We start from the raw sequence: 26,686 nt of genomic DNA, 5'->3' as shown, positions 1-26,686 counted from the left end.
CCCGGAGAAAAATAATTACGAGGAGAATGCAACAGAACGAGCAGGAGGAGGAAGAGGCTCCTGTAAGATAAAGGTAACATGAGGTTGGTGTTAACTGCATTTAAAGCACAACAGGTGGGTCACATGAAAGATCACCATGTTTTTTTGTTTTTTTGTTCTTCACATGCCAAACACATGCTTCTCATTATTCTACAAGAAAAAAACTGACATAGCTCCAAGCAAAAGAGAGAGGGCCCTCCATGGCCACTACTGCTCACCACAAACTAGTTTTCAAGTATATCTTACGTTACATATGAGTATACATTGTGAAGCTGAGTGCGCTTTGAACACTCCACGGGGACAAAATGAAAACGTAAATAGATTAAATTGCATGTCCAAATATGTAATAAGTGCTGCAAGGTAAGCATGATCGATGTAATAAAAGAAAAACACTTTTCAGGGTTCCTTTTCTCTGAATATAACTGATGTGGATTTCAACTGAGCAGACTTTTCAATAACACTTGCTGACTGGCTCCCACAAGCTTTACAAATTTGAGAAAAAATGTACACTGAATAAAATATATAAATAAATGTGCAGAAATACGTGACTTCCAACCCGCCCAAAAAATAATAATCCAAAGCTGTACCATTTCAATTTTAAATGGGAAAAAAAAATGATATATTAAAGAAAAGCCATGGACAAAGTGTGTGTATGTGTGTTAAGTGCATGTCCTTGTGTCGGTGCACGCATGGACGTACAGTATGTGTCTGTATATCGTGTGTCCCCTGCTCTCCACAACAGACCTCTGAACGTTTTGGGCCGAGTGTGGCCTAACAGTAAAATGTTGAAATTGGAAAAAATATTACCCTTCTTTCTCTTGAATAGCCAAGAGATAAGCACCCTTTAGCAATGAAGCCAGTGGAGTTTAAGCTTATTATGAATACCTCTCAGAGCGCAGAAGCATGCACTGTAGAAATCAAAGGGAGTAATAGGCAGGTAAGCCAGTGTCATTTTAAGGAGGAAGTCAGTTGTGAAATTGTAAAATCGCTCGGCCCCCGCTGACAATCTCCTGCCTTCAGAACACTCCCATAAATGATTTCTAATGGCAGCGGCTATCACATATCTGAAAAAGTTAGAAGTTTGTGCAGTGAAAAGAAAGAAAATCCAATGCTAACCTCTCCATTGATGGGGACAAATAATAATAATAAAACCATTTATCACTTTGATTAAACAGCACATACGCCGAAGTTCACATGAATGTGCGACTCTTTGCAAGTGCCCTAAGCTTCCCAAAGTAGACCTGGCTTTGCAGAACATTCCTCATAGTTTCATGTTCAATTGGCTGTGAAAGTCTGCAGCATTACTCTTACATGCTGGACTGAAACCCTAAAAAAGCAACAAACTGAGGTCATCTTGATTTTTCTAATGATGTTTGAGGCACAAGAGCTGCTCGTCGGACTTCTGAATTCCTGCATGAATCAACTGACACAAAATCATCAGCTACACAAGTATTTCTGTGAATTTTGAGAGATCCACTGTTAAGATGTTATTATAACACGACTGCTCCAAGGCAGCTTGGACTCACATAGTCCACAAAGACACACACACGCAGGCAGGCTAATACAGACTGTGCTTTACTCCTCTGAATATTCATCCATGTTTCCACATCATCCGCAGGTCTCCTAATCACAGTCACTTCCCCTTTAATCACAGGGCTCTAATTAGGTCCTAATAAACCATTTTGCCATCCTCTTGGAGCGCCTCTGTGTCACTCACACATCAAACCATGAAATACTATATTAAGGGGCTGTCAACCTCAAAGGAACGCTCCTCCAGCAGCAGTGATACAGATACTGCAGGCACACCCTCTTACACTAATTGAAATTATCGAAAGCTCCGCTTACATGTGACACTTGGCCATGTCTGAAACCATGGACTGAAGTACAGCAGTCAAAAGCACGACGGTCGTGCCAGCGCTGAGGCTCTACTGGTTTCTCTGATGTTGGGTAATTGTTTAAACCTGAGTGGATATGGCACAGGGCCTCATGCTGCCTGTTCTGCCAAGAGAGGAAAAAAACTGTTCTCGCTCGCACTTTTCTCCTCCGTTTCTTCTGTTCTAATTCAGTCCAACATGGGGCTTGAAGGAAAGCCTCAATGATTCCATGTTCATCTTGGGGAACCAGTGTTGGGGATGATGATCACTGACCACAAGTTGATAATGATGACTGTTTAATTAGAAGCCTTTCTTTGGCCTGGCCACAACCCAAACTCCTCCACCCTGCAGATGGTAACCAATAAATTTAGCTTTGCTGAGGATAAGGAGGAACATTGTACCTCCCCAGTTTACCCTCAACCCCACCCCTAACCGAGGACGTAAAACCTTTCTCCTCGCTGACACAAAAACGCAACCGTAGCCCTCCTGCATGCGCCGATACGAGCAAGCATCTGACTGATGGTTCAGTCCAACAGGGTCTTCTACAGTTAGCGTTCGTATACAACTAATTTGCAATTGGCAATAACTTTTCCATACAAATACGAGGCCATCAGATTCCTGTCTAATTAGTCATTTTTTTCTTGTATCCCTTTGAAAGTGTTTTTAGAATTGAATCTTTATGTTGAACGGTGCAGCAAAACAGCTTTTGTGTGTTGTCGCTACAAATTAGTCTCCTCGCAACCAAATGCATGATTTCATTTTTTTCAGGGTTGTGTTTAGGCAACTCGCAGCATTTGGTTAGAGTTATGGAGATGCTGTGGTTATGCTAAGCACATTATGGTTTAGGTTGGGAAACTAAAACAATTTGTTAAGGTTAGAAGAAACATGGTGAGCGTGCTAAATACTTAAAAAAGAAAACTTATGACGTGATGCATAAAACTCATGTGCCTGACCAGCCAGCCTGACCTTCTCCCCTTGACTTTACTCTGCAGTATAAGAACGTAAAACTGCAGCAAATTAGTTGCATATGAAGATGCATAGGAGGGAAAGTTTGAAGTCATTTGTATATATTTGTTCGCAGTCTGTCGGGTCATTAATTGTGGTCATATCCCACCCAAAGCAAAAGATTCATCTTTTTTCAACAAATACACTGAACGTTTGTACTTTAATACTTGTTCCACACTTTCTTTCCACTCTCTGAAGCAAGGTTTTTGTAGATATTACAGACTGTTCTATGAAATGGAAAAAAAGAGTGAGTGTTACTGTTCCTCAAACAGGACAACCCCTCCCATCATCTTCATCTGGTCCTCCTCTCCCACCTCCTGTCTATCATCCTCCTTCGGACCAGCCCTCTCCTGGAGGTTTCTACACTGTACTGCCTCTGTGTGTGTGTGTGTGTGTGTGTGTGTGTGTGTGTGTGTGTGTGTGTGTGTGTGTGTGTGTGTGTGTGGGCGGGCGGGCGGCGTGTGCCAGAGTGGCTATCCCCTCAGATTGTCAAAGAGGCTCATGGGAAATTTACTGCATTGGCCAAACCACAGGCTTTCTCTATCATTTCAGCAGATTTCTCTTTTTTAGTCCCATTCAAGAAAGTGATTATCGCAGTCGGTTCCTTCTTTGGCTTTATTCTTCGAGCTGTGAGTCCGTTTCCCTCGCTGTAGACGCACTTTGCCTAAATGTGCAGCTGAGCCAATCATAAGTTGCTTATAGGTGCAAATACCGACTGGGTGAGGTGTTTCCACTGTGCTCAACAGTTGTTTCTAATATGTGTGTATATTATTTCATCAACCCTCCAAAAAAAACGTGCAAATGGCTAAAATGAGATTTTTTCTTGTTGGTTTAAGATGAAAGTTGATTTTTTCTTTTCCCGAACATTAGCGTCTTTGCTTTGGGTATGGTCACATTATGGTGCAAGTAGACACAGTAATGGATAAAGTCTGTCCTGCAGTCACTTGTGCGGCTGAGGTTGAGAAACTGTGCCAATTGGAAACAAATGAAATGTGAATGTCAGCTACCACCTAATACAGAAAGTCTCCTCGACCACCTTGAAAACAGCAAAGATTTCCCTTGTGATTTATTCACCATGCACACGATGAGAAGAAAAATCTATTTCTAAGACTAAATGTGACTGAGTGATCTACTTACTCATCATCAGAGAGGTCTGAGGCAACACCAACACTAACATCATTATTTGTGTGTGAGTCTTCAGCCTCAGAAAGTCGCTGTAAAATCTGCTCTCAGCCCGTCTTTTCACCAACAGGGTGAGAGAGAGCGAGGATAACAAAGCCAGACAGAGAGCGAGAGAAAGACAGAAACCAAGAGAAAGCTTGTGGTTGGGTCTGCTAAAGCCATTTGCTCATAATGCACATTAAGGGCAAAGCCTTGTAACACGTCCAAGTCGGTGTAAAAAGGAATTATTGAGAAAGGAAACAAAAGACCTGGGTAAGGAGAGATGCTATGGTTAACTTCATCAGAACTTTAGCCACAAGACCCTTTCCATCTATTCCCCCGCCCTCCCTCTTTGTCACTTTGATTTATTTTTGGCACCGTACATTAGCATTTTCCAAAGGAAAAACTGTTGGGAATCTGATTTCTGGCCCAATATGTCCTTTCTTTTCCATAACTTCCCTGCCTGTTTTAGATGTCACAGTAGCTGCTCCGTGATGCAAATGGTCCATCGGTGTTTGTTTCCATCCAGGACGGCTGACACTCGCTATCTGTGAGAACTTGAATTTCAGCGGCAACAACAAACCATTAATGTTTTTGTTGTGAGGTTCGTCGTCAAACATGTTAAGAACGAACTATGGTTTTAATCCACATTTTGAATGAGAATTAATATGCAAGATGTGGAGACTCGGATCATTTTAGCATTTATTTAATTATGTGGGGGAGGTTTTCCTGATGAAGTCATATTAAGCCAATTATCTGGACCAGCCTTCTGCATCATGGATCCAAGTGCTACACTGTGGTAAATGTGGTCATTATGGCCAAGACTACACGGCCGATACCTACCGCAGCGAATCACAACACAGGTTTCACTGCCTCCTTTTAGAGCCTGATCTAAGATCTGAAATAGGTGCATAATTAGAGAAACTGTTCTCTACATGGCTCTGGCAGCACGTAACATTAGCCTGCAGGTAGCCAGTAGCTACCTCACGACAACAAAATACCTAAAGCTTAACGATCTAAACTGTTATTTTGTTGTGTAAATTTGTTCAGCGTTTTGCATGTATCTGCATTTGGACATTTTAGTTAGGTTTGCTTTAGTCTGTTAACAGTTAATATGTTAAATTTCAACTTGCAATTTGCCTAAGCAACAAATATACTGCTCTTATCGTCAACCCTCATTTTGTGTTTCGGTTTTGGGACACCCCCATAGGCCATATGTACCCATACATGTGTGTACTACGTATGCCCATAGTACCATCAATACCCAACCCTAGTCACGTATTCAGACCACACATGGCTCAAGAGCTTGTATACATGCACACGAACACAATATGTATTAGCAAAAACACTAATATGCCAGTCTGATCTAAAAACAGTTGTGTGCCAGCTAAGCAGCACCCAGCATCCTAGAGGCTGGACTGCAGAGTAAAGGAGCCAGATTGGTCGGCTTAACCATAACTACGGAGCATATTTTACATCTCATGTCAGATCAAGCTGGCAGAGACCAAGCCGGCTGTCAACCTCCACCAGCTGGATAATGTCTAATTGTTCGGCTTCATACTGACAGAGGAGACCTTCTAAGAAAAGTACATAAACTTTCACAAGCTGGAGATCAACTGAATATTTTAGTCACAAAGGGTAAATGAGTGAGTCACAACCTTGTGACTCATGCTCAACCCTGAATATTGAAATTATTAATGAGTAATGAGTGTTATTCATAACAACAAAAACTTTCAAATGAGGTTTGTGATGAACATGGTGAGGTTTTGTAAGGTTCACATTATATTTACATAAAAACTTTCAGTGTCACAGCTGCCTATGCTGGCTGCAGTTATATTTTCATATAGTCCTCTAACACTTCCTCCAAGGCAGCGGCTTGCCCAGGGGAACGGCCTGATCCACACACACACACACACACACACACACACACACACACACACACACACACACACACACACACACACACACACACACACACACACACACACACACACACACACACACACACACACACACACACACACACACACACACACACACACACACACACACACACACACACACACACACACAATATTGCGGATCACAAGGAAAAGGCTTGTTGTGATGCTTTTGTGCGTGAGCAGCACAAAACCCCACATTACACTAATCTCTTTTCCCTTGTTCATTCACAAGACCCAATCTTGTGTCTTCAGAGCTTCTCTAAGTCTAGGAGGGCAGAAATCACTGGGGGCTTCTTTTTTTAATAATCCCACTATTATGCAGCAAGGTCACACATACACACAGTATGTAGACCGTTTACATGTGTGTGTGTGTGTGTGTGTGTGTGTGTGTGTGTGTGTGGGTGTGTGTGTGTGTGTATATATATATATATATATAGTTTATATAAAATGCTGACAGTTTGATAAATAAGGATAATTTCTGTGCTGTGTGACTAAATTGTAAGGCTAGTGTGACTTCAGTAAGTGAAAGCTCTGTTACTGAGTCAAAGGGGGAAAAAACATAATTAATGTATGACTCTCTCAAACAAAATGGTTGCCAGAAGAAAGGGTGAGAAAACTAACTTGTGTGTGTTTGTGTGTTTTTCTTAAACTGGCTTTGGATTCCGTATCCAAACGTCTGCAAAAGGAACATGAAGCGACACGAGTGTTTGTTTAAAATTCAGTTTCAAACACCTGCACTCTTTTCACACAACCTGATGTTCTCAGCCTTGGTCCATATGCTGCGTGTGTGTGTGTGTGTGTGTGTGTGTGTGTGTGTGTGTGTGTGTGTGTGTGAGTGAGAGAAAGAGAGTATGTGTGTATGCATGTGTCGCTGTGCTTGTGTGTGAGCGGGAAAATGTGTGCGTGCGTGCATGTGTGTGTTTGTGTGTACATGCGCAGGGGGACTCCAAAATCCACCACATTTTAATTACTGCCCGGCTGCACTGTGTGGCTCTTTGATATGGAAATAAAGGCAACCGTCTTCGCACAGCCACTGTACAAATCTTCATTTGATTCATAAAAAACAATGAGCTCCACTAATTCCTCCACCTGATTACAGTCCCAGACCTGTGTCACAAACACGTGGCCACCAAGGCCAGTCCAATTAAATCTACATATTAATGTGCAATTTAAAAAAAGAAATATCAACACAGGCTACTTACCATAGCTGTTGCATTTGGAAATGAAAGTTAATTATGCACAACTATGCTATGGACAAAAAAAATGTCCAATTATTTTGACGAAAACATATTTGGTGGGAGAGTGAATGATACAGATCAAAATGAGCCACTTAGGTTACTTGCGCAATTATACAGTTCCTGTGAAGATACACATATTTAGATTTTTTTCATCTGTAATCCTTTAATGTTAGCAATACTGTTCACTTACAGCAGCCAGAGGGACACGGGGATCTAATGGAGGAGGGAGAGAAAAAAACAGCCCCTGCCCTTGTCCATGTTCAGTAAGTGTCGGAACACGTAGGATCTATTTGTTCCTGAACAAAATCCTACATGTGCTCAAGTTTAATCTTTGACATTGGACAAACCTGTGTCGGCTTTATAAAAAACTCTAAATCAGATGGTGGCAAATGAGATTCAAAATGTAAAACCTCGAGAGGCTTTTTCTTATTTTTATTAAACCAGTTGGTGTATCACATCAGTGTTTTCCACTGGCTCGCGTTAATCTGCCTGGCTCCGCATCCACACAGCGTTTTCATTCAGGACGGGGACCTGGCGGAGGTGATGCCCCACTGTCTGCTCTTGATGACTCAGCTGAGCACCGATTTTCAGTATTTCTCCTCTATGAGAGACGGAGAAAGGCCACAAGTTTTCTCCTGCATGAGCACAAATCCATTTCATTCAAATACAAGACCAATGCACTGAACTACGCGAATCCCACAGTCGTCAGAAACCCGGTCTACCTCACCGAATGTTGCATTGGTGCACAGAGGACACTCTGTCACCGCATGCATGCATTATACATAATACTGTGCAAAGCCAAAACCACAGGGTCCCGTGACAGAAAGCCAAGCGCCACGACAGGAGTGACATGTCACTACCTTCTCACAAACTTCTCGTGGAAGCAACACATACAAAAAACCCTCTCATATGGCACATCCCTGTTAGTTCTTCATCATTGTTGAAATATTCTACAGCAAATTAGATAACACTTAGAAAGACAGATGTCACAACATGTGCTGCCACATTTATTATCTCCCGCCGTCCTCCACCCTTCTGTCGCCCCCCCTCCTCTACCTTTACCAGGCCTGCTGTTGTTTACCTCCTCTCATCTTGTTTATCATCGAGTCTCGCAGACACTCCACCGCCACCTCTCACACCACTCGGAGACGGACGGAGACTCGGAGACCCCCACCACCCCCCATCTGTAGATTTTCGCCCGACAGCGTTCCTGTCACTAGGAACAAAATAGCTGTCTCTCCGCAAAAAAACCCACACGTGTTCAGTGTACGGGAAGATGCAACGTGTAAAGTCTCAGTAATGATATGTGGTCTAAATGACATCTGGTCGGCGGGCGCCACACTGCACTGGCGTTTTGGGGTTTTTGACGTTTCCAATCAAAATGTTTATCGAATGATTATATGTGTCAGGACTGAAGGAATCCTTGCAGAATATCTGGAAGAGGGGAGATGTCACTAAATCACACACACACACACACACACACACACACACACACACACACACACACATGCAGCAGTGAGCCGTCTACACCTAACAACTTAAGATATAAGGGGTCGAAGAGAGAGACTGGTGCAGGCTCCTAACAACTTTGACTTTGTATAAAAAAATCCACATACAATCAGCATCACACTTTTATTACTGCTGAAAATGACAACAAACCCTTATCATTTATATCCCTGTTGCAAAATTTTGCCAATAGAAGAAGGTTTTTTTCCCTCCTCTAACTCTGAAATCAGTTTATCACGAGTTGAAATTGGTTGTAATATCATTTAAGAGTTCAATTGTTTCCTCCTGCAGAGGAATACACTTCGGATAAAGCAGGGGAGCAAGGCCGTAAAAATTAAACCTACACTTTCATTTTCATCTCTGTGTCTTTCAGATAAATAACACCTGGTTTTTATTGTAACACGTTAGGAAAAACTAATGTATAGATCAGCACTGATGCAGGAATTTATTTTTCATTGAGTTGAGATTAAACTTTACAATAAAATCCCCAGAAAACAGCAGGTGCTCTTAACTTCATGGCATCAGGCAAACACACACATATGTGCACATATGTGGAGTGAAACATAGAAAAATATTCAAACGCCACACAAGGCACATTTCTGTCTGCACCCCTTCCCCTCCTTCTCTCCCTTCCTCCCTCCTTCTCTCTTCTTTTTTTCCTCTTTCTCTTTTTCTTTGATCCCACTAATTGCTGGCACACGAGCTCAGTATAAACACATCCTACCTGTGGATGAGGAGGACGGATTTTAAAAAAAACGTAGACCTACAAATATCATTCAGCTCGTGGCATTTGGTCTAAAACACATTTTAAAGATGGGAGTTCATTCACACCACTCTCCCTCTCCTGCTCAGCAATGTGCAATAATGCAAAAATAAATGTGTCTGCAGCAGAGTTGCTCTTTAACACGGGAGACATTGAACTCGGGACGGACTGCAGCAGGATCTGTTTAGACAAGTGAGCCGGGTGTCTTCTCTGGACCTTGCGTGTCAAAATAAGAGTCCTATAAAATCTTTGATCTCACTGGCACATCTAAAGGTTACACGCTGAGTCCAGGTGGAGCGAGGCACGCTGCCTTTCCTCAGTCTTGCAAATAAAAACACTTTAAAGTCAGCCCGAGATCCACCCGCAGATTAAGTCCTTGAAAACACAGAGGCCAAGTCAGTAAACATGATGAATGTGATATCATTGCTCGGTCCACCATCACGCACCAAACTAACTGTCACTCTTTTTTTTCAATTAGTGTTTTTAATCGTGCCATCACAGACGGCAAAACACATATGTTCCCAAAACATAAAACAAGCAGAAGTGATGTGAGGGGATCAGCCAAAAATCATATCAACGCACGCACGCACGCACGCACACACACACACACACACACACACACACACACACACACACACACACACACACACACACACACACACGGTTTCCTCGGTTATTATGATCCGAGTTGGTGCGCCAAAAATCGCCAAGAAGTGCACAAAGGAGCAAGGTGGTTCATTAAGATTGTTCCTCTTGTGCGCAAAATAATAAGTGCGAGATGTTAAATGGGAGCAAAGTGCGGGGTCTGTGCGTCAGAGGGGCTGTGATGCCGCTTTTCACTCGCTCCCCTCCTCAGCTCTGTGTGCGCTGAGCGACACGCTGAGCTGCAGCAGCCGTCACACACCAACTCTTATAGAGACACAGACAGAGCCGAGTGTCCCTGTATAGCAATCAGGACAATGTGCTGAATGGGCAGTCTAATTATAAACGTGCCATTTAGGCTCGCATTTGGTCCCACAACCGCCTTACCTTATGAGGAGACCTGCGTCCACAGGGAGAGCGACTCCTCCATAGGATCAAAACTTTACCTCAGCACAAACAACTCCAGGTTTTTATTTTATTTCTAAGAGAACCCTGAAATTGTGTTTTTATATTAGAGGCGTTTTAAGAGCAGGGTGTGTATTTATAAGCCATTATCCACAGGTGTTTTTCATGGTTAAAAACGCAGGTAGTCCGTTTTTAATAAACACATGAAATACGCATTAATATGATTGTATTTAAAATAGTTTACAGTGTTGTCCTTCAGGTCTTTTTCTATTCTAATTAAATTAATACCATAACTCCTGCATTTGTTTTAGGAAAACGTCTTAAAATCGTGACACACGTCTGCGTAACACGCTGACAATATCATCCCTCCGTCTGTTGTATTTAACTTTTATTCCCTTTATAATAAACTTAATTAATCACTAACTTTGTGCAGCATAAATAGTGTATTAAAAATATTGTAAGTGATTTCCAAATAATCACCAAATAATTATAGTTTACATTATGATCTAAAAATATCAAAACAATAATGATTTTATTTAAAGACCTGCCGATTAATTGTTTTTTTAATTGTCTCGTAACAGCGGCGGAATAAAAGGCGAGAAAAGCAGCTGTATTACGCACGTTGGCACTTCTCACACTGAACTTGTGCTGAGTCCGCCGAGCTCCACACACTTCTGCGTAAATGGGAGAAAAGGTGTCCGTTCAAGTGCATCTCCTCTAAATGGACATTGTTGAATTTCATTTATGGCGCATGCATTCTTTACGGGTCAATTCCCCGTGACCTCCCGAGAAAGTTGTTGGGAAGAGTGGATTCCCAGCCAGCAGCCTGAACCGGGGCCGCGCACTAACTCTGGGTTTCTGACAATTAGAATATGAGACAGAAAATGTGCGGACGACAGAAGCAGTTTGGGGGTGAAGAGCAGGGGAATGCGGGGGGAAAGGTAGAAACAAGACCGGAGCGAATTAAGGCTTCACGTTCAAGTTGTCCAGCTCAGGGACGAGGAGAGCTGCCGGGACGCACGTCACTGTCAATGAATGGTACCGCGTCGTGGACACAAGTGAAACTGCCACCAGCACAAGAGGAAAGTTACGGGACATGTAAACAACACACACCAAAACCACTGTCAACATTTACACGTTTAACACAACAGTAACGACCGCGGCTTTTTATGGTGTTTGGTTAAAGTGCGATCAACAGTCTGAACTGCGTGTGTCCGCTCGCACGGCTGCTGGAATAAACAAAGGGAGACAAACAACAAACGTGAGTTCAAACCTTGCGGCGACGCTTGAGGATGTGTCGCAGCTCACTTGTGACCAAGTTGGATGTCGGTTATCGCTCAGATTCGCTGATTTCCGCGGTGAATCCAGCTCGTAAACGCGCCTCTCTCCGCCTCCTCCTCTTACTTCGGCGTGTTTGGGTGAAAGCGGCGCATCAGATAATCGCGGTGATTAAAGTTTTGACGGTCGCGCACACACTCGCGCACTCTGTCTCACACACACACACACACGCACCTCGTGGACCCAACGCGCCCACTTTACTTTCTGGAAGTGGTTTTCCAGCTGAACCGCGCGCACCGTGTCTGTGCCGCGCCGCTCCACTGACAGACAGCGCGCCCCGCTCCACTTTTTCTTTTCAGTGGTTGGTTGGGGGGGGTGGGGGGGCAATCGGCAACAAAAACACGCAGAAGATGAAAGCGTCAGCCCCACCGCAGTGTCGCGTGTTGACAAAGTCGAGTGGGACGTGTTGTTTACCTTGAGGATCCGGGGCCGTGGAGTGGATGACCGTGCGTCCGTCCCCTCTTGTGCCTGTGCGCGAAGACGGTCTCTGAGCTACAGGATCTGCTGGACTGAAAACTTACTCACACGCGGCTCTGCGCAAGGAGGGATCCCCGTGTCTACTCTCTCTGCGAACTTCAGCTGTCCCACTCACAGGGGAAAAAAACAAGTGGCTGTTGTAGTTCGCCTACCTGTTCTGTCTCTCTCTCTCTCTCTCTCTCTCTCTCTCTCTCTCTCTCTCTCTCTCTTTCTGTCTCCCCCCCTTTTCTCTCTCCCTCGCTCAGACAAGAGGAGACGGAGCTGATGCTGTCAATCTTGGCAATCAATGCGCGCAGCCATGTCGCAAGTATTCAAAGCATTTCCCGTCGTGCAACATCAGAAAGTGAGTGGCCAGGGCATTGATCTGAGGAAGGCAAAGAGGCAGGACTACCCCCCACCCACCACCCCCCCAGCCCCCACTCCTCCTCCTGCTCCTCACCCCTCCTCCTCTCAGACAAGAGATGCGAGAGAGAAAGAGAGAGAGAGAGAGAGGGAGAGAGGGATGTGTGGTGGAGGAAAAGTGGAGTCAGGGAGGATGGTTACTGGCCGCACTTTATTCACTTTAATAAGCTTTACTTAAATGCTCATCACTGCACAGGCTACACGCACGCGCACACACACGCACACACACACACACACACTGCACAACTGAGCGCGACTTCTCTCCTGAGTTCACTTTTTTTCTTTAAGTGACACGTTTCTTATAGAATAAATATGATCAGAGAAATGACGGGCTGACCTCTCCGGAGTAAAAGTGAAAGAGTTTTCAGAATCAGACGTTTGTTGCAGGAACAGAGAAAATATGTGATGTGAGCTGAGGAGGAGGAAGAGGAGGAGGAGGAGGAGGAAGAGTTCAGGGACCAGTTTAGACTTGTGTCATATTTGCATGAAAATCAATCGGCAACCAAAAATACCACCGACGTGAAGCTCATTGCTCTTTAATTAATAAGAAGTGAAACCTGATGATATCACAGCACGTTTTGATTCACACACCACTCACACATCTCCGGCTCTCCATTCAAATATTTGCAGATTTCATGTCACATTATCCACCTCAGCTTTTCTGGATATTAAAGATAATTATTTGTACACGTCATCCCGTCCAACTTTTATATTCATCTCGTCATGTCGAGCGTTTTATTATTATCCTATTGTTTTAACACTGCGTTGTTGTTCTTAATATTATCATGAGATAATTAAATTACAACATTTAAAGAACACGCTAAAAATAAAAGACTCACCGTAGAGACGTTATTAATTCGGATAATCACGCGATTTAAATTTAGAGATAAAAACGATTAATGTGTAATTGTTTTTTTTGTTGGTAATGACACCAGATAAAATGTTATTTAAAATTGAATTTCACAGATTCAAAGGCTACATTTATTTTTTATGCATACAATTATTTTGAAGTTACAGAAGCTGTAACTAAAATAATCAATATTATGCATCAGTATGTTAATGTATGTTATTCAGTTAATATTATGTTAGAACAGTAAATGAATCCTATGTCATGTTTTTTTTTTTTAAAAGCTAAAGAAGCCAGGAGCCACAGATCCCTCGTCCAAACAGAATCTTTTTTTCTTTTTCTTTTTACAATGAAACACTTATCTTGTTTGACATGATCCAGATGTTTGAAATGATCAGCTGAGCTCAGAGGAGGCCACACACACACACACACACACACACACACACACACGCACAGAAATAGCAATTGTAAGAACCGTACACAGATCAGAGAAGAAGTTTTAAAAAAAAGAGCTGAAGGAAAAGTTGTAATCTAAAAATCAATCGCAGCATTTGGGTGACAGGGACATAAACCTAATAAATGAACACGTTCCACAGCACTCATCCTCCACCAGTCACTTATTCTACATGGTTCTACATGTCACAAGTGTCACAGCAGCAGATTCACATGCATCACACAATAGAAATAAGAAAGTTACTCACAGAGAGCTTCAGACAGCACGAGGAAAATCTGATTGTTAACTGCAGAGTCACATAGAGCTGAAAGAGGGAGGAGAGGCACCGAGAGAGAGGGAGAGGGAGAAAGAGAGTGACAGAGAGAGAGGAGGAGAGAGAGAGAGAGAGAGAGCGAGAGAGAGGGGGAGAGAGAGAGAGAGAGAGGGGGAGAGAGAGACTCATCCACAACATCACACCATCAGACTCCAGGAGCATCGCAATGTTCCAATATAGACGCAGCAACAACTTATTATTTCCTCTAAGTTTAAAGTCTCCTTGATTCCTCTTGTTCAGGAAGCTGCAACGTCTGCAGTTTGTGTGTGTGTGTGTGTGTGTGTGTGTGTGTGTGTGTGTGTGTGTGTGTGTGTGTGTGTGTGTGTGTGTGTGTGTGTATGAAATTAATATTAAAGAAAGAAAGAAAGAACTTACCTTTAGAATAAGAAACTTTCTTTCTCTACTTCTGAACTTGAGCTCCTCCTGACATTAAACGATCTAAAATGATAAGAATCTAATTCTTGCCTCCTCTTGTACTAATGTAATTGTAAGTAATTATAAATGCTCCCTCACGAGTCTCACTCTGTATTTATCCAGATCCACGCATGATGCTTCACATGTGATATCTGCTGTGAGTCTGAAGCTGCGGACTTTCCTCTCGCCACCCGCACTGAAACCTGGGTTTGACGTGTCTCATACGCCACCTTTTGGACACTGTGGGAAACACATGCCTGTGTATCCTCTGTCCCGCAGCATCAGATGCCACAAATCAGAAGATGTGAACCACAGACTGCTGCTGTTTTTAAGGTGAATTTTAATGCTGCTTTAAATTATTCTAACATTTATTCAGTAATAGTGGACTCTAATAAAGGCTCATGGTAAAATGATTCAAACACGCGAGTTTGCTGTTTTTAGACCACATTTCAAAATAACAAGCTGATCTCCATCAGAAGTAAAAGAAATGATTTATGACTCATTATGTTTACTTTGCTTTAACCTGTGACAGACGATCCCTGATGGGTTCATCCCAGCAGGTGTCCACCACATTTATAAAAACTCAAATATAGGCTCCACTTCTTCTTCTTCTTTTCCACAGAGGTGACGGTGATGGCTTCTTCTCTCCAGCTCGGCTGGCAGAGCTGGCAGACCGCGAGAGGAGTAACAGAAAAGACAGTCCAACTTGTTGGGGGGTATAAGGCAGACACATTTGCATACCCTGTGAGTCTTTGATGCATCTCGAAAAATTCAAGTCTAGTCCATAAATATTTGAAAAGGAGAGTGCATGAAAATCAACATTTTTGTTACATTAAATTAACATGTGTTCTTCTCCTGTTCTGCATGGTTAATTAGAGAACACCATTCAGTCAGTCAGTCGGTGAGGTGGGGGGGGGGGGGCTTTGATTACAGTGCACGCGGAGCAGGTTTCAAAGGTGTGCAGCTGATTCATGCTCAGGACCACAGTGATTAGTATTCACAATGAGGATTCATAATTACCTGCATTATGAAAGAGGATTATAAAAAAGGAAGGATAACGTGGATATGGGTTCACCCCCTTCATTCACCAGTCACAGTTTGTCCTAACCCTCTATTTAGCTTTTAGTAGCAACATATAAACAATTAATACATATTTATCACACACTATGAGACAGTTATTAACAGGTATGAGTGTTTATTAATGGATTTGTTGACATCAACTATAAACAGATAATATATATCTTGAATTGCAGAATAACATAATTATAGTCATGTAAATAATCATGTGTCCAGAGATTTTGAAAACATTTATATTGTATTTATATCTGTTACCAAATATGAGGGTATTTTTAAGTGTTTATTCATGGCTTTGCCAACATCTGCTATAAACAGATAATGAATATCCAATATCACAGAATAACACAGTTCTCTTTGTATAAATAGTCTTGTGTTCAGTGTTTTCAGATAAATGTATATAGAGTTGTAAACCTGCCGAACACACACACGGTAAATAAGAGCTTTGTAACACAAAGTAAAATTGCTGTCAGCCAGTGTTTAAAAATGTAAACATTTTGCCACCTCCAACATTTATCTCAATACAAACACGAGGATTAGAGACGTTACATCTGTATTTGGAACGTGTTGTTTCTGAGAACATGTTGCTCTGTCAACAGCTCATGAAAAAGCACAGTAATGACTTCATTGTGATTTGCTCTATACAGAGTGTAAAAATGTAACGTACAGTAAGAGGAGAGAAATGACGCAACCCGACATACACTCTGCCGTCGAGTGAGTGAGACGCTCTCCACCACCGACGTGGTCCAGTTGTAAAAAAGATCAACTTCCACAACAACAAAAAGAAAACAACAACACAACTTAGTCATTACCGGATGCCAAGTTACGCAATTAATTCAAACACTATTTGCATACATGCAAATCATCTCTCTCCCTCAATTGGACTTGCAAAGTGGGACGCTCTGTTCTCATTAGTTGACCCAAATCTCTTACTTGTAACTCTGGATTTCATCAAAGTTTAGTCAGGATCTAATATTTCCTTTCAAGTTAACAGAGAACCACTGATTAATCATGTTGAAATAAGGAGTGCAACATGCCATTTCTAATTATATAGCTATCAGGGACACCATCACACAGCCCGTGCCAACAATACTACAAATATACAAGTCTGTAGCACTCGTGGATACACGTTGACCAGTATTAGACGATATGTGATCTATGTTGTCAGCACATTAGTTCAGAGGCTCAATCAGTGAATCTATGTAAGAGACGAGTGAATTTTCCTTCTGCAACCGCTGTCGTTTGTGTTTCACCGAAACATTTTCAAATGGAGGCTTTGAGATTAAAATGTTCTTATACTTATTGGCATGTGGCTTTAGGACTGGACCATATGGCTGAAATCATATTGAGATGAAAATGTTCTTATCAGTCGATATCAATATGATCATTATGATAAACGTCACATTATTGTTTCTTTTAAGTTTAAAGACTGATTTTCACTCCTGAGTCAAGGTTGTGGTTTAAACTCTACTTTACTGGGCAGTGACTGACACTGTATTTGACTAATCTGCGGTAGATCAACTAGATGTTACAGCTCTTCACTGTGCTTATACAAAGCATTATATTGATATATATTGGACTTTTATTAAATTGCTCTTGATTCAATTTATATTGGGATGATTATTGTTTTATTGCACAGCTCTATGTGGCTTATATTCATTTTAGCCAATACAATTAAAAAGTACCATGTACCATTATATTTTACTGTGGACCTTAAGTTACATTTAGCCTTTTCAATGGCATCATTGCTGACTGCATGTAAATTTCCCCTAACTCAGTATGTGTGTGTGTGTGTGTGTGTGTGTGTGTGTGTGTGTGTGTGTGTGTGTGTGTGTGTGTGTGTGTGTGTGCGTGTGTGTGTGTGTCTGTGGAGCAGCTAGATTAAAGAGGAGGCCCAGAGGCATTTGCTTCATTTACAAAGCAATTGCTTTTATGTACAAAAAGCCCAATTCACTGTAGGTATTGTAAAAGCCGAGCGTTTAAGGAACATGAGATGAATTCATTGTTTAATGTAACACAGCACATTCTCAAACACGCACTTAATCATTTATGTCGGAGGAATTGTGTTCTCTTTCTGTTATATTACGCCAGTAAACGCATTATTCAATATTTATTATTTCTACACTTGCTCCCAAATGATGCCGCGGCTTTAATACATAAACACTGTGGCTTTGGAATCAAAGATTTCCACAGAAGCTATTGTTTTAATTTCTGCAAATAGAGCCACTGTGGTGCAGCGTGACTTTAATCCAGCTTTCCCTCTATTCTTTTTATAGCGCGCACACACGTTGGGAAAAATATTCAGTGATTCTTAACTCTTCAATTATTCAACAAATCTCCATTCTATTTCTTACATATTAAAAAATGTACCGTATGTGGAGCTGGAGAATGATAAAACAGCATAAAATACTCTTTTGAAATCAAAGCACCTATTGCATCAGCTTCCTTGCTTTTGTATTTGTACAATTGGACTACAATCCGGATCCCCACTGTGTTTCCCACTGTAGTCTAATCCTCAGACACTGTCGGCGAGTAACAATCATATTTATGTGATGGAAATATAGGTATCTCTGGGAATCACTGTAGGATTTCTCCTTTCTCTGCGGCTGTCAGGGGGAAAATAGTGAATATGTTACAAATGCAGGGTGCAGTGTAGTGAACAATGTAGACCTGAGAACAAGGTCGGACTCCTCAGCAGGGTCTCAATAGGTTTCCTCCTTTCAACCACAGACCTGCCAAAAAAAGAAAAGAAGCAACAAAAGTCAAAGCCTCAGCCTGATCTGTGTCTCTGCAGCACACTGTAAACACCGGAGCTTTATTCAGCGTGAGATATTTTATTTACCGCTGCTTGTTTATTAGCTTTTATTTACGTGTAGAAAACCCACTCTGACTAAGATTCCTGTCAGGAAACTGAGCCGCATGTGTTTAAGTCTCTCCCCATGTGAAGAAGCATTTCTGAAGCCAGTAAGTATTTAGTAAAGGATTAATGCGGGAGGCCGTGATTGCGTTTAACAGAACAGGACCCAATTAGCATAATAGGCCCTCTTTCATTCTCTTTGAAGTCCAGAGCATAGAATAACAAATGTATATGAACCAGCAGCCAGACGTCAATACATGGAAATGCCACAATTCTCAGCGGAGGGTCTTGGGTGAATTTTTCTGCAGGAGGAGGGAAAAACATCCCATTTTATTTGCGGAATAAGCACAACAGAGGATGCGATGGGTCTTCTAGCCACCAGGGCCAGCTGGTGCTGTGGGCCACCGACCCTGGAGGAGAGATGGAGGCAGGGAGGCTGTGGCTGCTGTGGGAGGTGCATCCTCTCTCTCTCTCTCTCTCTCTCTCTCTCTCTCTCTCTCTCTCTCAGGTGTTTTCAAAGCACGGCCGCGGTGCAGACGAGTGAAAGTAATTACTCTCCAATCAGAGATAAAGATGTCACTTGGGAGGGAGCCGCAACACAACAGCTCGCTGCGAGATAGGCGAACCAAGGCGAGGGCGCTGCATCCATTAAGATCCTGCTTATGCATATTTACCGCAGTGATTTATGATAAATGTAATAAATATTCGTATTGAAAACTGCAAGAATTGGGCATAAAGGCAATGTCTCACTTTTTTATTTAAAACATATTCTCAATATTCCTTTCTTTTTGAATCGCATGTTCTTAGAGATTTCTTTTTTACAATTGCAAAGGAGGTAGGGTTCATCATTTAAAGATATGAATTCTGTACTTCAGAATCCAGAGTTATTAGTATCCACCTTCCTGGGTGAAAATACACGGAATTAAAAATGCTCTTTTGAGATGGAAAAAGCTTTGAACTTAAGAAACACTTCAAGAAGCCTCTCAGTTTTTTTTTTGTATTGAAACTTCACCTCCTCTGAGCACGCCATAGTTTGGTTCCTTTTTCAAATAATAGAATGAAGTTTAATAGGTCATGGCAATCAATGTGGGGCTTCAAAGAGAATCCTGGAGCTGTGATGAGTGCACATTTTGTATGTTTCCTTTGTACATGATTGGAATAAAGATTCGTTCAATAAATGCATCGGCGAAATATGATGAAGAACAAAGGCTCTTTTGGGTTAAATGTTAATGATTAAATTGATTTTTTTGGGCTAATTTCTTAATCAGATTGAAGAATAATAAAACCATGTGGATTCAAATGTCTAGAAGTGGACAGCAGGAAAAGAAAAACACCAATCTGTGGAAGGCAACACTGTCCTGCTCCTGCAAACACACTTTACTTGTTGCTGTTGAACTCTATGACTCCGGCTCAAACCATTTAGACCCTGTGGGATTATTTAGACCACTACCGTTTCCAGGGTTTATAATTTGTTTGAAATTCTTCCTTCATTGAAAACTGTTTTTAAATCGGCTCAGTTTGGCATCAAAGGCTGAGTAAACATTTAGCTTCGTTCCTCTTACAGTTACTGAATTTCATATCTTTGGTTGATTAAATACTCGTCTGATAGCGTGGTGTTCAACTCATTCACGTAAACATATCAGAAATATCAGGAAATAAACACATTTGTATGTGATGAACCAGAAGCTGTGTTAATATCTTTAATATTCACATTTTTATAAATTTCCATTGTGCAACCTCCCCCCCCCCCAGTCACACAGAAAATATGTTTAGGGTTATTTTTGTCCTGATGTAAGCAAAAATAAAATTCATTTTGGCAAGCTACAAGGAGACTGGCAGTGCTACCGATACATACACATGATATCTCAAGGGGTTTGGTGTAAGAAAACTATCTGAGTCTTGATAAAAATAGTAACTGTCATGACACATTTCCTTACAGCTTGTTCATAACATTTTGTACCTGAAAAAACTAAAAGAAACTCGTAAATGTTCCCAGTTGAGATCGCACTGCAAGTACAAGCCAATCAGTCATACCTTGAAAACGCTATACAGTGTACAATTCAAAGTGCAATAACATGTAGAAAATATTTATTTTTATTATTATGAGATTAACATTTGTTAGACACTCATAGTTAATAAGCACAGCAGCTCCCGCAGTTTTCCTAAGGAAGCGTTCTCTTAGTGCTGAGAAGTGTTTCGGAGAGTCGACGCTGTTTGAGCCTCGGAGAGAAATGTTTTGTCTTGTAAATCTTTACTACGGTTCCTCTGCTGCTGTATGGAAACGTGAAAATGTCCAAAAGCAAACAGGATCCTCTTTTCTTGCAGAATCCAGTTGCTGTCGATGTGGACGAGCACCTCAGTGTCCAGAGATGGCTTGAGCTGAGAAGAGAGGAGGAAGAAACACAGAGTGAGGACACAAACATTCATAAGTCAGAGAAGAAGACGTCACAACAACAGAATGAATTAGTGAGTTTTTATGTTCGTCACAGAAACAAAAGGCCAGGCTCTTTCTGTCTTAAGATTGATCAGAAGTACATTTTTCCTTTTAATCCTTAACACTAAGCAAATTGTTTTTTTCCTAGATGTAAATATGTATTAGTCGGATGAGCCTGTCCCCTAAACGTACACCTAAACTTAGTAATAACTTACTAACTTTACTTAGTTTACTAAAAGAGACATCAGGGGACAATCATTAAGGATATTATCAGGAGGTTTAAGGCAGAAATAGCTGCCACACAAATATGAAACCTGTATGATCAGTAAACATGTGAGTAAACCTCACACAAATTCTCAGTTTCTGTAAAACAACCGTTGTGAATGTTGCACGACCACGTCCACTGGTGAACAGCTTTGTGATCTCTGCTGTAGTTCTTGTATCTTTATACTGACACAGAATCTGACGATTAGATCCTGTCTGATCGCAGAACTCACAAAAACTGACCACAAAAACCTACGGCACATCCCAGCCCCACTAACAGCCACCTGAACGTGAGGTGAGACGACTCAGGAGAAACAGTTTGGGGAAAAGAAGAATCACACAACAACAACAACAACAATAATAAGTGGAAAAACATGCATCCACACGAGTTCTTAAGGAAAAAAGCCTCCTTATACAGTTAATGATGACATCATGCCACACTGACATCGGGTCATTTCATGCTTTGACCTCTTGTGGCATGCATTATACATAAAGGTCAAAGGTTAAATGCAGCTGGATGGACACTTTCCTACAGTGTGATACATAATTATTCTAAATATGTGTGGACATGTATGGAACCTTATTCTTCAATCTCCCTCCATACTTATTTGTACACGTGGAGCTTTTTGCCTCCTAAATGAACCACCTCAAATACAGAAATTAAATGGAGTAATCAGGTATTTGTCAGGTTTGTCTGATGGAGGTAAGTCTATTTTTAATACGGCGGTGAAATGACACTTCCTCCTGCGTTTCCAGTGACGCTGATATCCAGTGTGTGTGTGTTTCTGGCTTATCGCTGCCAGGCTACAGATGGGGAGCTAATTGGTGCGGAGGAATGCAGCTGTGCTGACTGGTGAACTGTCAAGGCGCTAAATCAGAAGGTGTCTCTTTTGTTAATTACACACAATGCTACAAACAGTCCTGCTCCTCTCTGCCTTTTCTTTCCTCAATCATCCATAAATATTTTGGCAGTGGTACAAAAAAGAGGCAAAAAAAAAAAACAATTTACACACAGTTATCACAGTGGGATGAGCAGACTGCCTGCAGATGTTTGTTTTGATTGTAATGGGAGAGGAGGCAGGGCTTCCCCGATCCAGACGAGACGTGTTTCCCACAACCACAACAGAGCAGCGCAAGCACGGAGCGAGGTGCCAGGCCCGCCGCGGCCCCCTTGTTAGAGAGGATCAGTGCGGCGGCCCCCGTGGAACATGAGCACCGTGAAACATGCAACTCAGGCCTTACTTCATTTCTCAGGTTAGACAAACGTGTAGTGAATTCCGTTGCTTAGAGGAGACGAAGGAGCCAGAGACGAAGGAGCCAGAGACGAAGGAGCCAGAGACGAAGGAGCCAGAGACACGGGCGGGAGAGGAGGAGGTGGAGGAGGTAGAGGAAGAGGAAGAGGGGGCGGGGGAGGAGGAGTGGGGAGGTTAGCCTGTGGTGGAACTATGAGCAGGAAGAGGAGAGGAGAGGAAAAGACAGAGGGAGAAAAACGGCATGTGATGTTAGTCCTGTGTCCAGTTGTGGGACAGTTTTAATACGGAGAAATGGTTGAGAACAAAACGATTAAAGGACAGACATCTGTGACAGTGATGACGCTCTGTCAACTACAGCTACTGCTGACTCTGCAGGAACTAAACCTAATGTCACTCTATATTTTTATATACTTTTTTTGGGGGGGAAAGTCACTAGAATCGTTTTTTCAGTTAAAATAACCAGATGAGAATGTCTGTGTTTTCTGTTAATGTGATAAATTAATACATAAAAAATCTAAGTTCATCACAAAAAGTCCTGTGAATCCAGCTTTGCCATGAAGAGGTCCTGCTCAGTGATCTGCTACACTGCCCACAATGAACTGAAGGAGGAGCTTTAATGCTAATTGATTAGTTGTGGATCAACATAATTTTTGACAATCGTTACAATCAATGATCAGAAAAATTATTCTCTGCTTCTGTTTTTTATTTGTATATCAATGTACATGAAATATTTTTTGTACTTTTTAGGGCTGATATTTGAACACAGTGAAAATTATTAAATCTAAAGACGCCACCTTTTGTGTTTTCACTGTATAAATTAATCTGTCGATAATATCAAATTTGACATTTTGCTTAAAAATAACTTGACAAAAGTAGCTGCTGGTGAATGTTGTGTCTGTGAAGGAGCCCCGCCCTTACTCATGAATGTAGATACAGATGGTTTCTTCAACAGCATCTTCACACATGTATGTGCGTTTGCTTTTCCCAGCTTTCAAGTGTATCGTAGTATAAATAGTTCAATGCAGATTTGATCAAATGTAGAAGATTTCAGGTAACGTGAATAACTGAAAGATATCGATTAGACAAAAGTCTTTAGGTTGGAAAATTAGAGTCGTTTAATATCAACACCACCGTTAAGCGTTTGAGGCTTATTGTGATCTGTGCGGTTTCATTTCATCAGAATAAAAAAAAAATGCTTAAAGAGGAACTACACAATGTACTTTGTAAGTCATTAATATTTTGTAGATATTTTTTGTTGAGATTCTTTTCAATATTTCTGACAACTAATTACAAATGTAACTGATCAGAATACCACCTATTTTAATATATAAAGGCCAACTGCATTTAATTGTACTGCTGAATATTCCTGCTTTCATGCTGGAGGTATAATACAGACTCTTCTTGATTTGAAAGTGCACCCCCCCCACCACCTCCACCACCACACCTGCCTTTAACACCAAAGGGAGAGAAAGTCATTGATTCAGTCTCCACTGACAAGATGCCACCAGTTATATTCTCTGACATTTCTCTATGCTGGAAATAATGTTATAATTGTTGACTTTGCCTCGCTGTGCATATTAAGCTTCCACACATGCTGACAGCTTGAGTGTTACTGTGTGTGACAGATATACTGTGTGGGGTTGTGTGTGTGTGTGTGTGTGTGTGTGTGTGTGTGTGTGTGTGTGTGTGTGTGTGTGTGTGTGTGTGTGTGTGCGCGTGCCAGGCAGACTGACAATCTGCTGCAGCTCCAGTGAAATGAACCTGCCTGCCTGCTGTAGAGTATGAAAGAGATGAAAAGTGAGTGCAGTGTCTTTTATGCGGGTTCAGAGCTACGTTCAAAGCAGCAGCGGTGGTATGCAGAAGGAGAGTTTGACTGGGTCATTGATCAGCTCACAAAATGGCCTCATCAAGCGATTCCTCCCCCGTCTGAAAGATTCTACACGGATCGCAATTAGAAACCATCTGAGCCGCTAACAAGGAATAATGTTCGGTTATTAAGAAATGAACAGCCTTTTTGCCCCGACTCTGCACCTTACGCCCTTCTCATCTCCACTTCATCAATCCAGCGTTCTTGAAAGGCTGCGTCCCTGTCTTTCTATCCCTTCTTCTTCCACCAAAAGATGTTAATGTGTTACTGGGAGAAAATTCACTAAAACTGTCTCTTTTTTCGCAGATACAGTCATTATTTTGCTGAGTGTTCCTGTAAAATACAGATTTTCTCACTCCCTTTATAAAGCAAAGAAACCATGAAAAGATATGAATGACCAACCTGCGACTAGTTTGCTCTTGAGCGAGGCCTCCGAAGCCAGAGCGTAGGACATGGTGATGATCCTCTCCTGCTCCTGCAGAGCTGAGTCCAGGGCCACCAGCCCCGACTCCGGCTTGTCCACAGACACTGGAGGTGCCAGGTTCTGCACACTACCCCCCATGTACACAGATACGTGTTTGTTATTGATATGATAGCGCAGTGGGGGTATTATCTTTCATCTTGGTCTAACCAGAGTCAGATTTTAATAAGCCACACTCAAATAGAAATGCAGTTCTGTAATACTTGATATTTGATATAGTATTGACTGCACTGCAACAGTAAGACTTGATTTACCTTGACTTTGCCAGGATGCTCTTGATGCGCTCCACCTTACGATGACGCTCCTCCTCCTCCTGGGGACTCAGCGGCTCCTCAGGCTCTGAGTCCACGTAGCGCTCTGGGATCAGCACTTTCTGAGGCTTAGACAGCTAGGACAGAGATATGATGTGTGTTAGGACCCAAACTGCTTCATCAGCATCATTTGCTCTGAGGTGTGACACAAAACAACTCCACCACTTACACAAGTCTAATCAATTCATCAAACTGTATTTGTACAGCACCTTTCATACAGATTCGTGCAGTTTAAAGAGCTTCACAATTGGCCGATGATGCATAAATAAGAAAAAACTAATGACAATGAAATGAAATAATAAAATAAATTTTAAAAGCTATAATAACAATTAAGATAAATAAAAAATAGAAGAGATCATCAATAAAGGCAAATAAAACATATGATAATAATAAGAACAGTTGTATGTACAGCATAGATGCAAAAAAATAAGTGAATAAAATAAAGGTATGTCTATAAACCATCTCTAATTAAAAGCCAGGCTGAAGAGACAGTGTTTAAGCTCAGGTTTTCAGAGTTGAGATATTGAATACGGTGACAGTTAGTAAGATAATTTACACATATAATTAATGATAAGTAGAGTGAGAGGTAAGAATGAGCTCAGGGATGAGCTCTAGCTCTCCTGAAGCTAAACCTACAACAAGCTGGTAATTTAGCTGTTTGTTTAAAACTGAAAGCAGCACACGCAGTCAGGGCTGCAAGTAATTGGACAGTTATAAAAAACAATTTTTGTTCCGCAGCCTCTGAGCTTCAGCTCCTTCAATTTGAAATAAAAATAATGGACACAACAAAAGTTAAGTGCCAAGTCTCAGCTTTAATTTGAGGTTTACATGAATGAAGAAAGAGCTGTGTGGGAGATGTCGCCCTTTAAACACGACAGTTCAAAAGTTTAATTTTAATTTTAGGAGTTGAGAACTAATTACACTCTTGACTACTAAACGTTTCTTGCTGCAGTGTGTCGTTTAATGTTAGTTCATCCATGAAAAACAACCTCACACGTGGCTCGTGGAGGAAGAACGCAGCTGCACATAAAGACTGTAACTGTGAGACAGAGGCAGATAAATGAGCTGGAAGAAAACAGATATAATCCAACATTAGTGGGTGGTGCTGGTGATTCATCAACACAGTATTACAGATGTATATCTGCTTCTTTCTTCTACCTCATTTGTCAGCCTCATACAATCAGCACTCGATGTGACGTTTGCTGTTCCAACATTTGATTTATTTTTTTAACACTGAAAGAGGGTGTTCATGTGACAATATCAATATCCAGGGTAGAACAAAACAAGCCGTCCCATCAGTCCCAAAATAGTTTTAACAGTAGAG

The 26,686-nt window shown here is 41.6% G+C and overlaps 2 protein-coding genes across 36 annotated transcripts in view; both read right to left on the bottom strand.

The window, feature by feature from the left end:
* The window catches only part of sox6 (SRY-box transcription factor 6), a 137,841-nt gene extending 122,793 nt beyond the window's left edge, over nt 1-15,048 (bottom strand). For 7 of the 12 annotated variants that reach the window (XM_034575060.1, XM_034575087.1, XM_034575096.1 and 4 more), the window contains exon 1: nt 12,329-12,745. The gene's annotated coding sequence lies outside the window, so the exon portion shown is untranslated. Of the gene's footprint in view, nt 1-11,849; nt 12,189-12,328; nt 12,746-14,339; nt 14,384-14,782 lie in introns of those variants that run through there. The other 5 variants (XM_034575009.1, XM_034575143.1, XM_034575044.1 and 2 more) reach the window with 4 other exon arrangements.
* A 5,408-nt stretch (nt 15,049-20,456) lies between these two features.
* The window catches only part of plekha7b (pleckstrin homology domain containing, family A member 7b), a 66,864-nt gene continuing 60,634 nt past the window's right edge, over nt 20,457-26,686 (bottom strand). For 23 of the 24 annotated variants that reach the window (XM_034577291.1, XM_034577311.1, XM_034577300.1 and 20 more), the window contains 4 exons: nt 25,306-25,439; nt 24,973-25,121; nt 22,693-22,893; nt 20,996-21,131 (listed from right to left, as the gene is read on the bottom strand). In XM_034577291.1, the coding sequence (XP_034433182.1) occupies nt 22,706-22,893; nt 24,973-25,121; nt 25,306-25,439 (471 nt within the window). In that variant the 3' untranslated portion in view covers nt 20,996-21,131; nt 22,693-22,705. Of the gene's footprint in view, nt 21,132-22,692; nt 22,894-24,972; nt 25,122-25,305; nt 25,440-26,686 lie in introns of all 24 variants that reach the window. The other variant, XM_034577383.1, reaches the window with a different exon arrangement.

Source organism: Hippoglossus hippoglossus, chromosome 3, assembly GCF_009819705.1.
Source record: "Hippoglossus hippoglossus isolate fHipHip1 chromosome 3, fHipHip1.pri, whole genome shotgun sequence".
Taxonomy (NCBI): Eukaryota; Metazoa; Chordata; class Actinopteri; order Pleuronectiformes; family Pleuronectidae; genus Hippoglossus; species Hippoglossus hippoglossus.
Note: the sequence above shows the minus strand (reverse complement) of the source record. Positions and strands in the feature narration are given on the sequence as shown.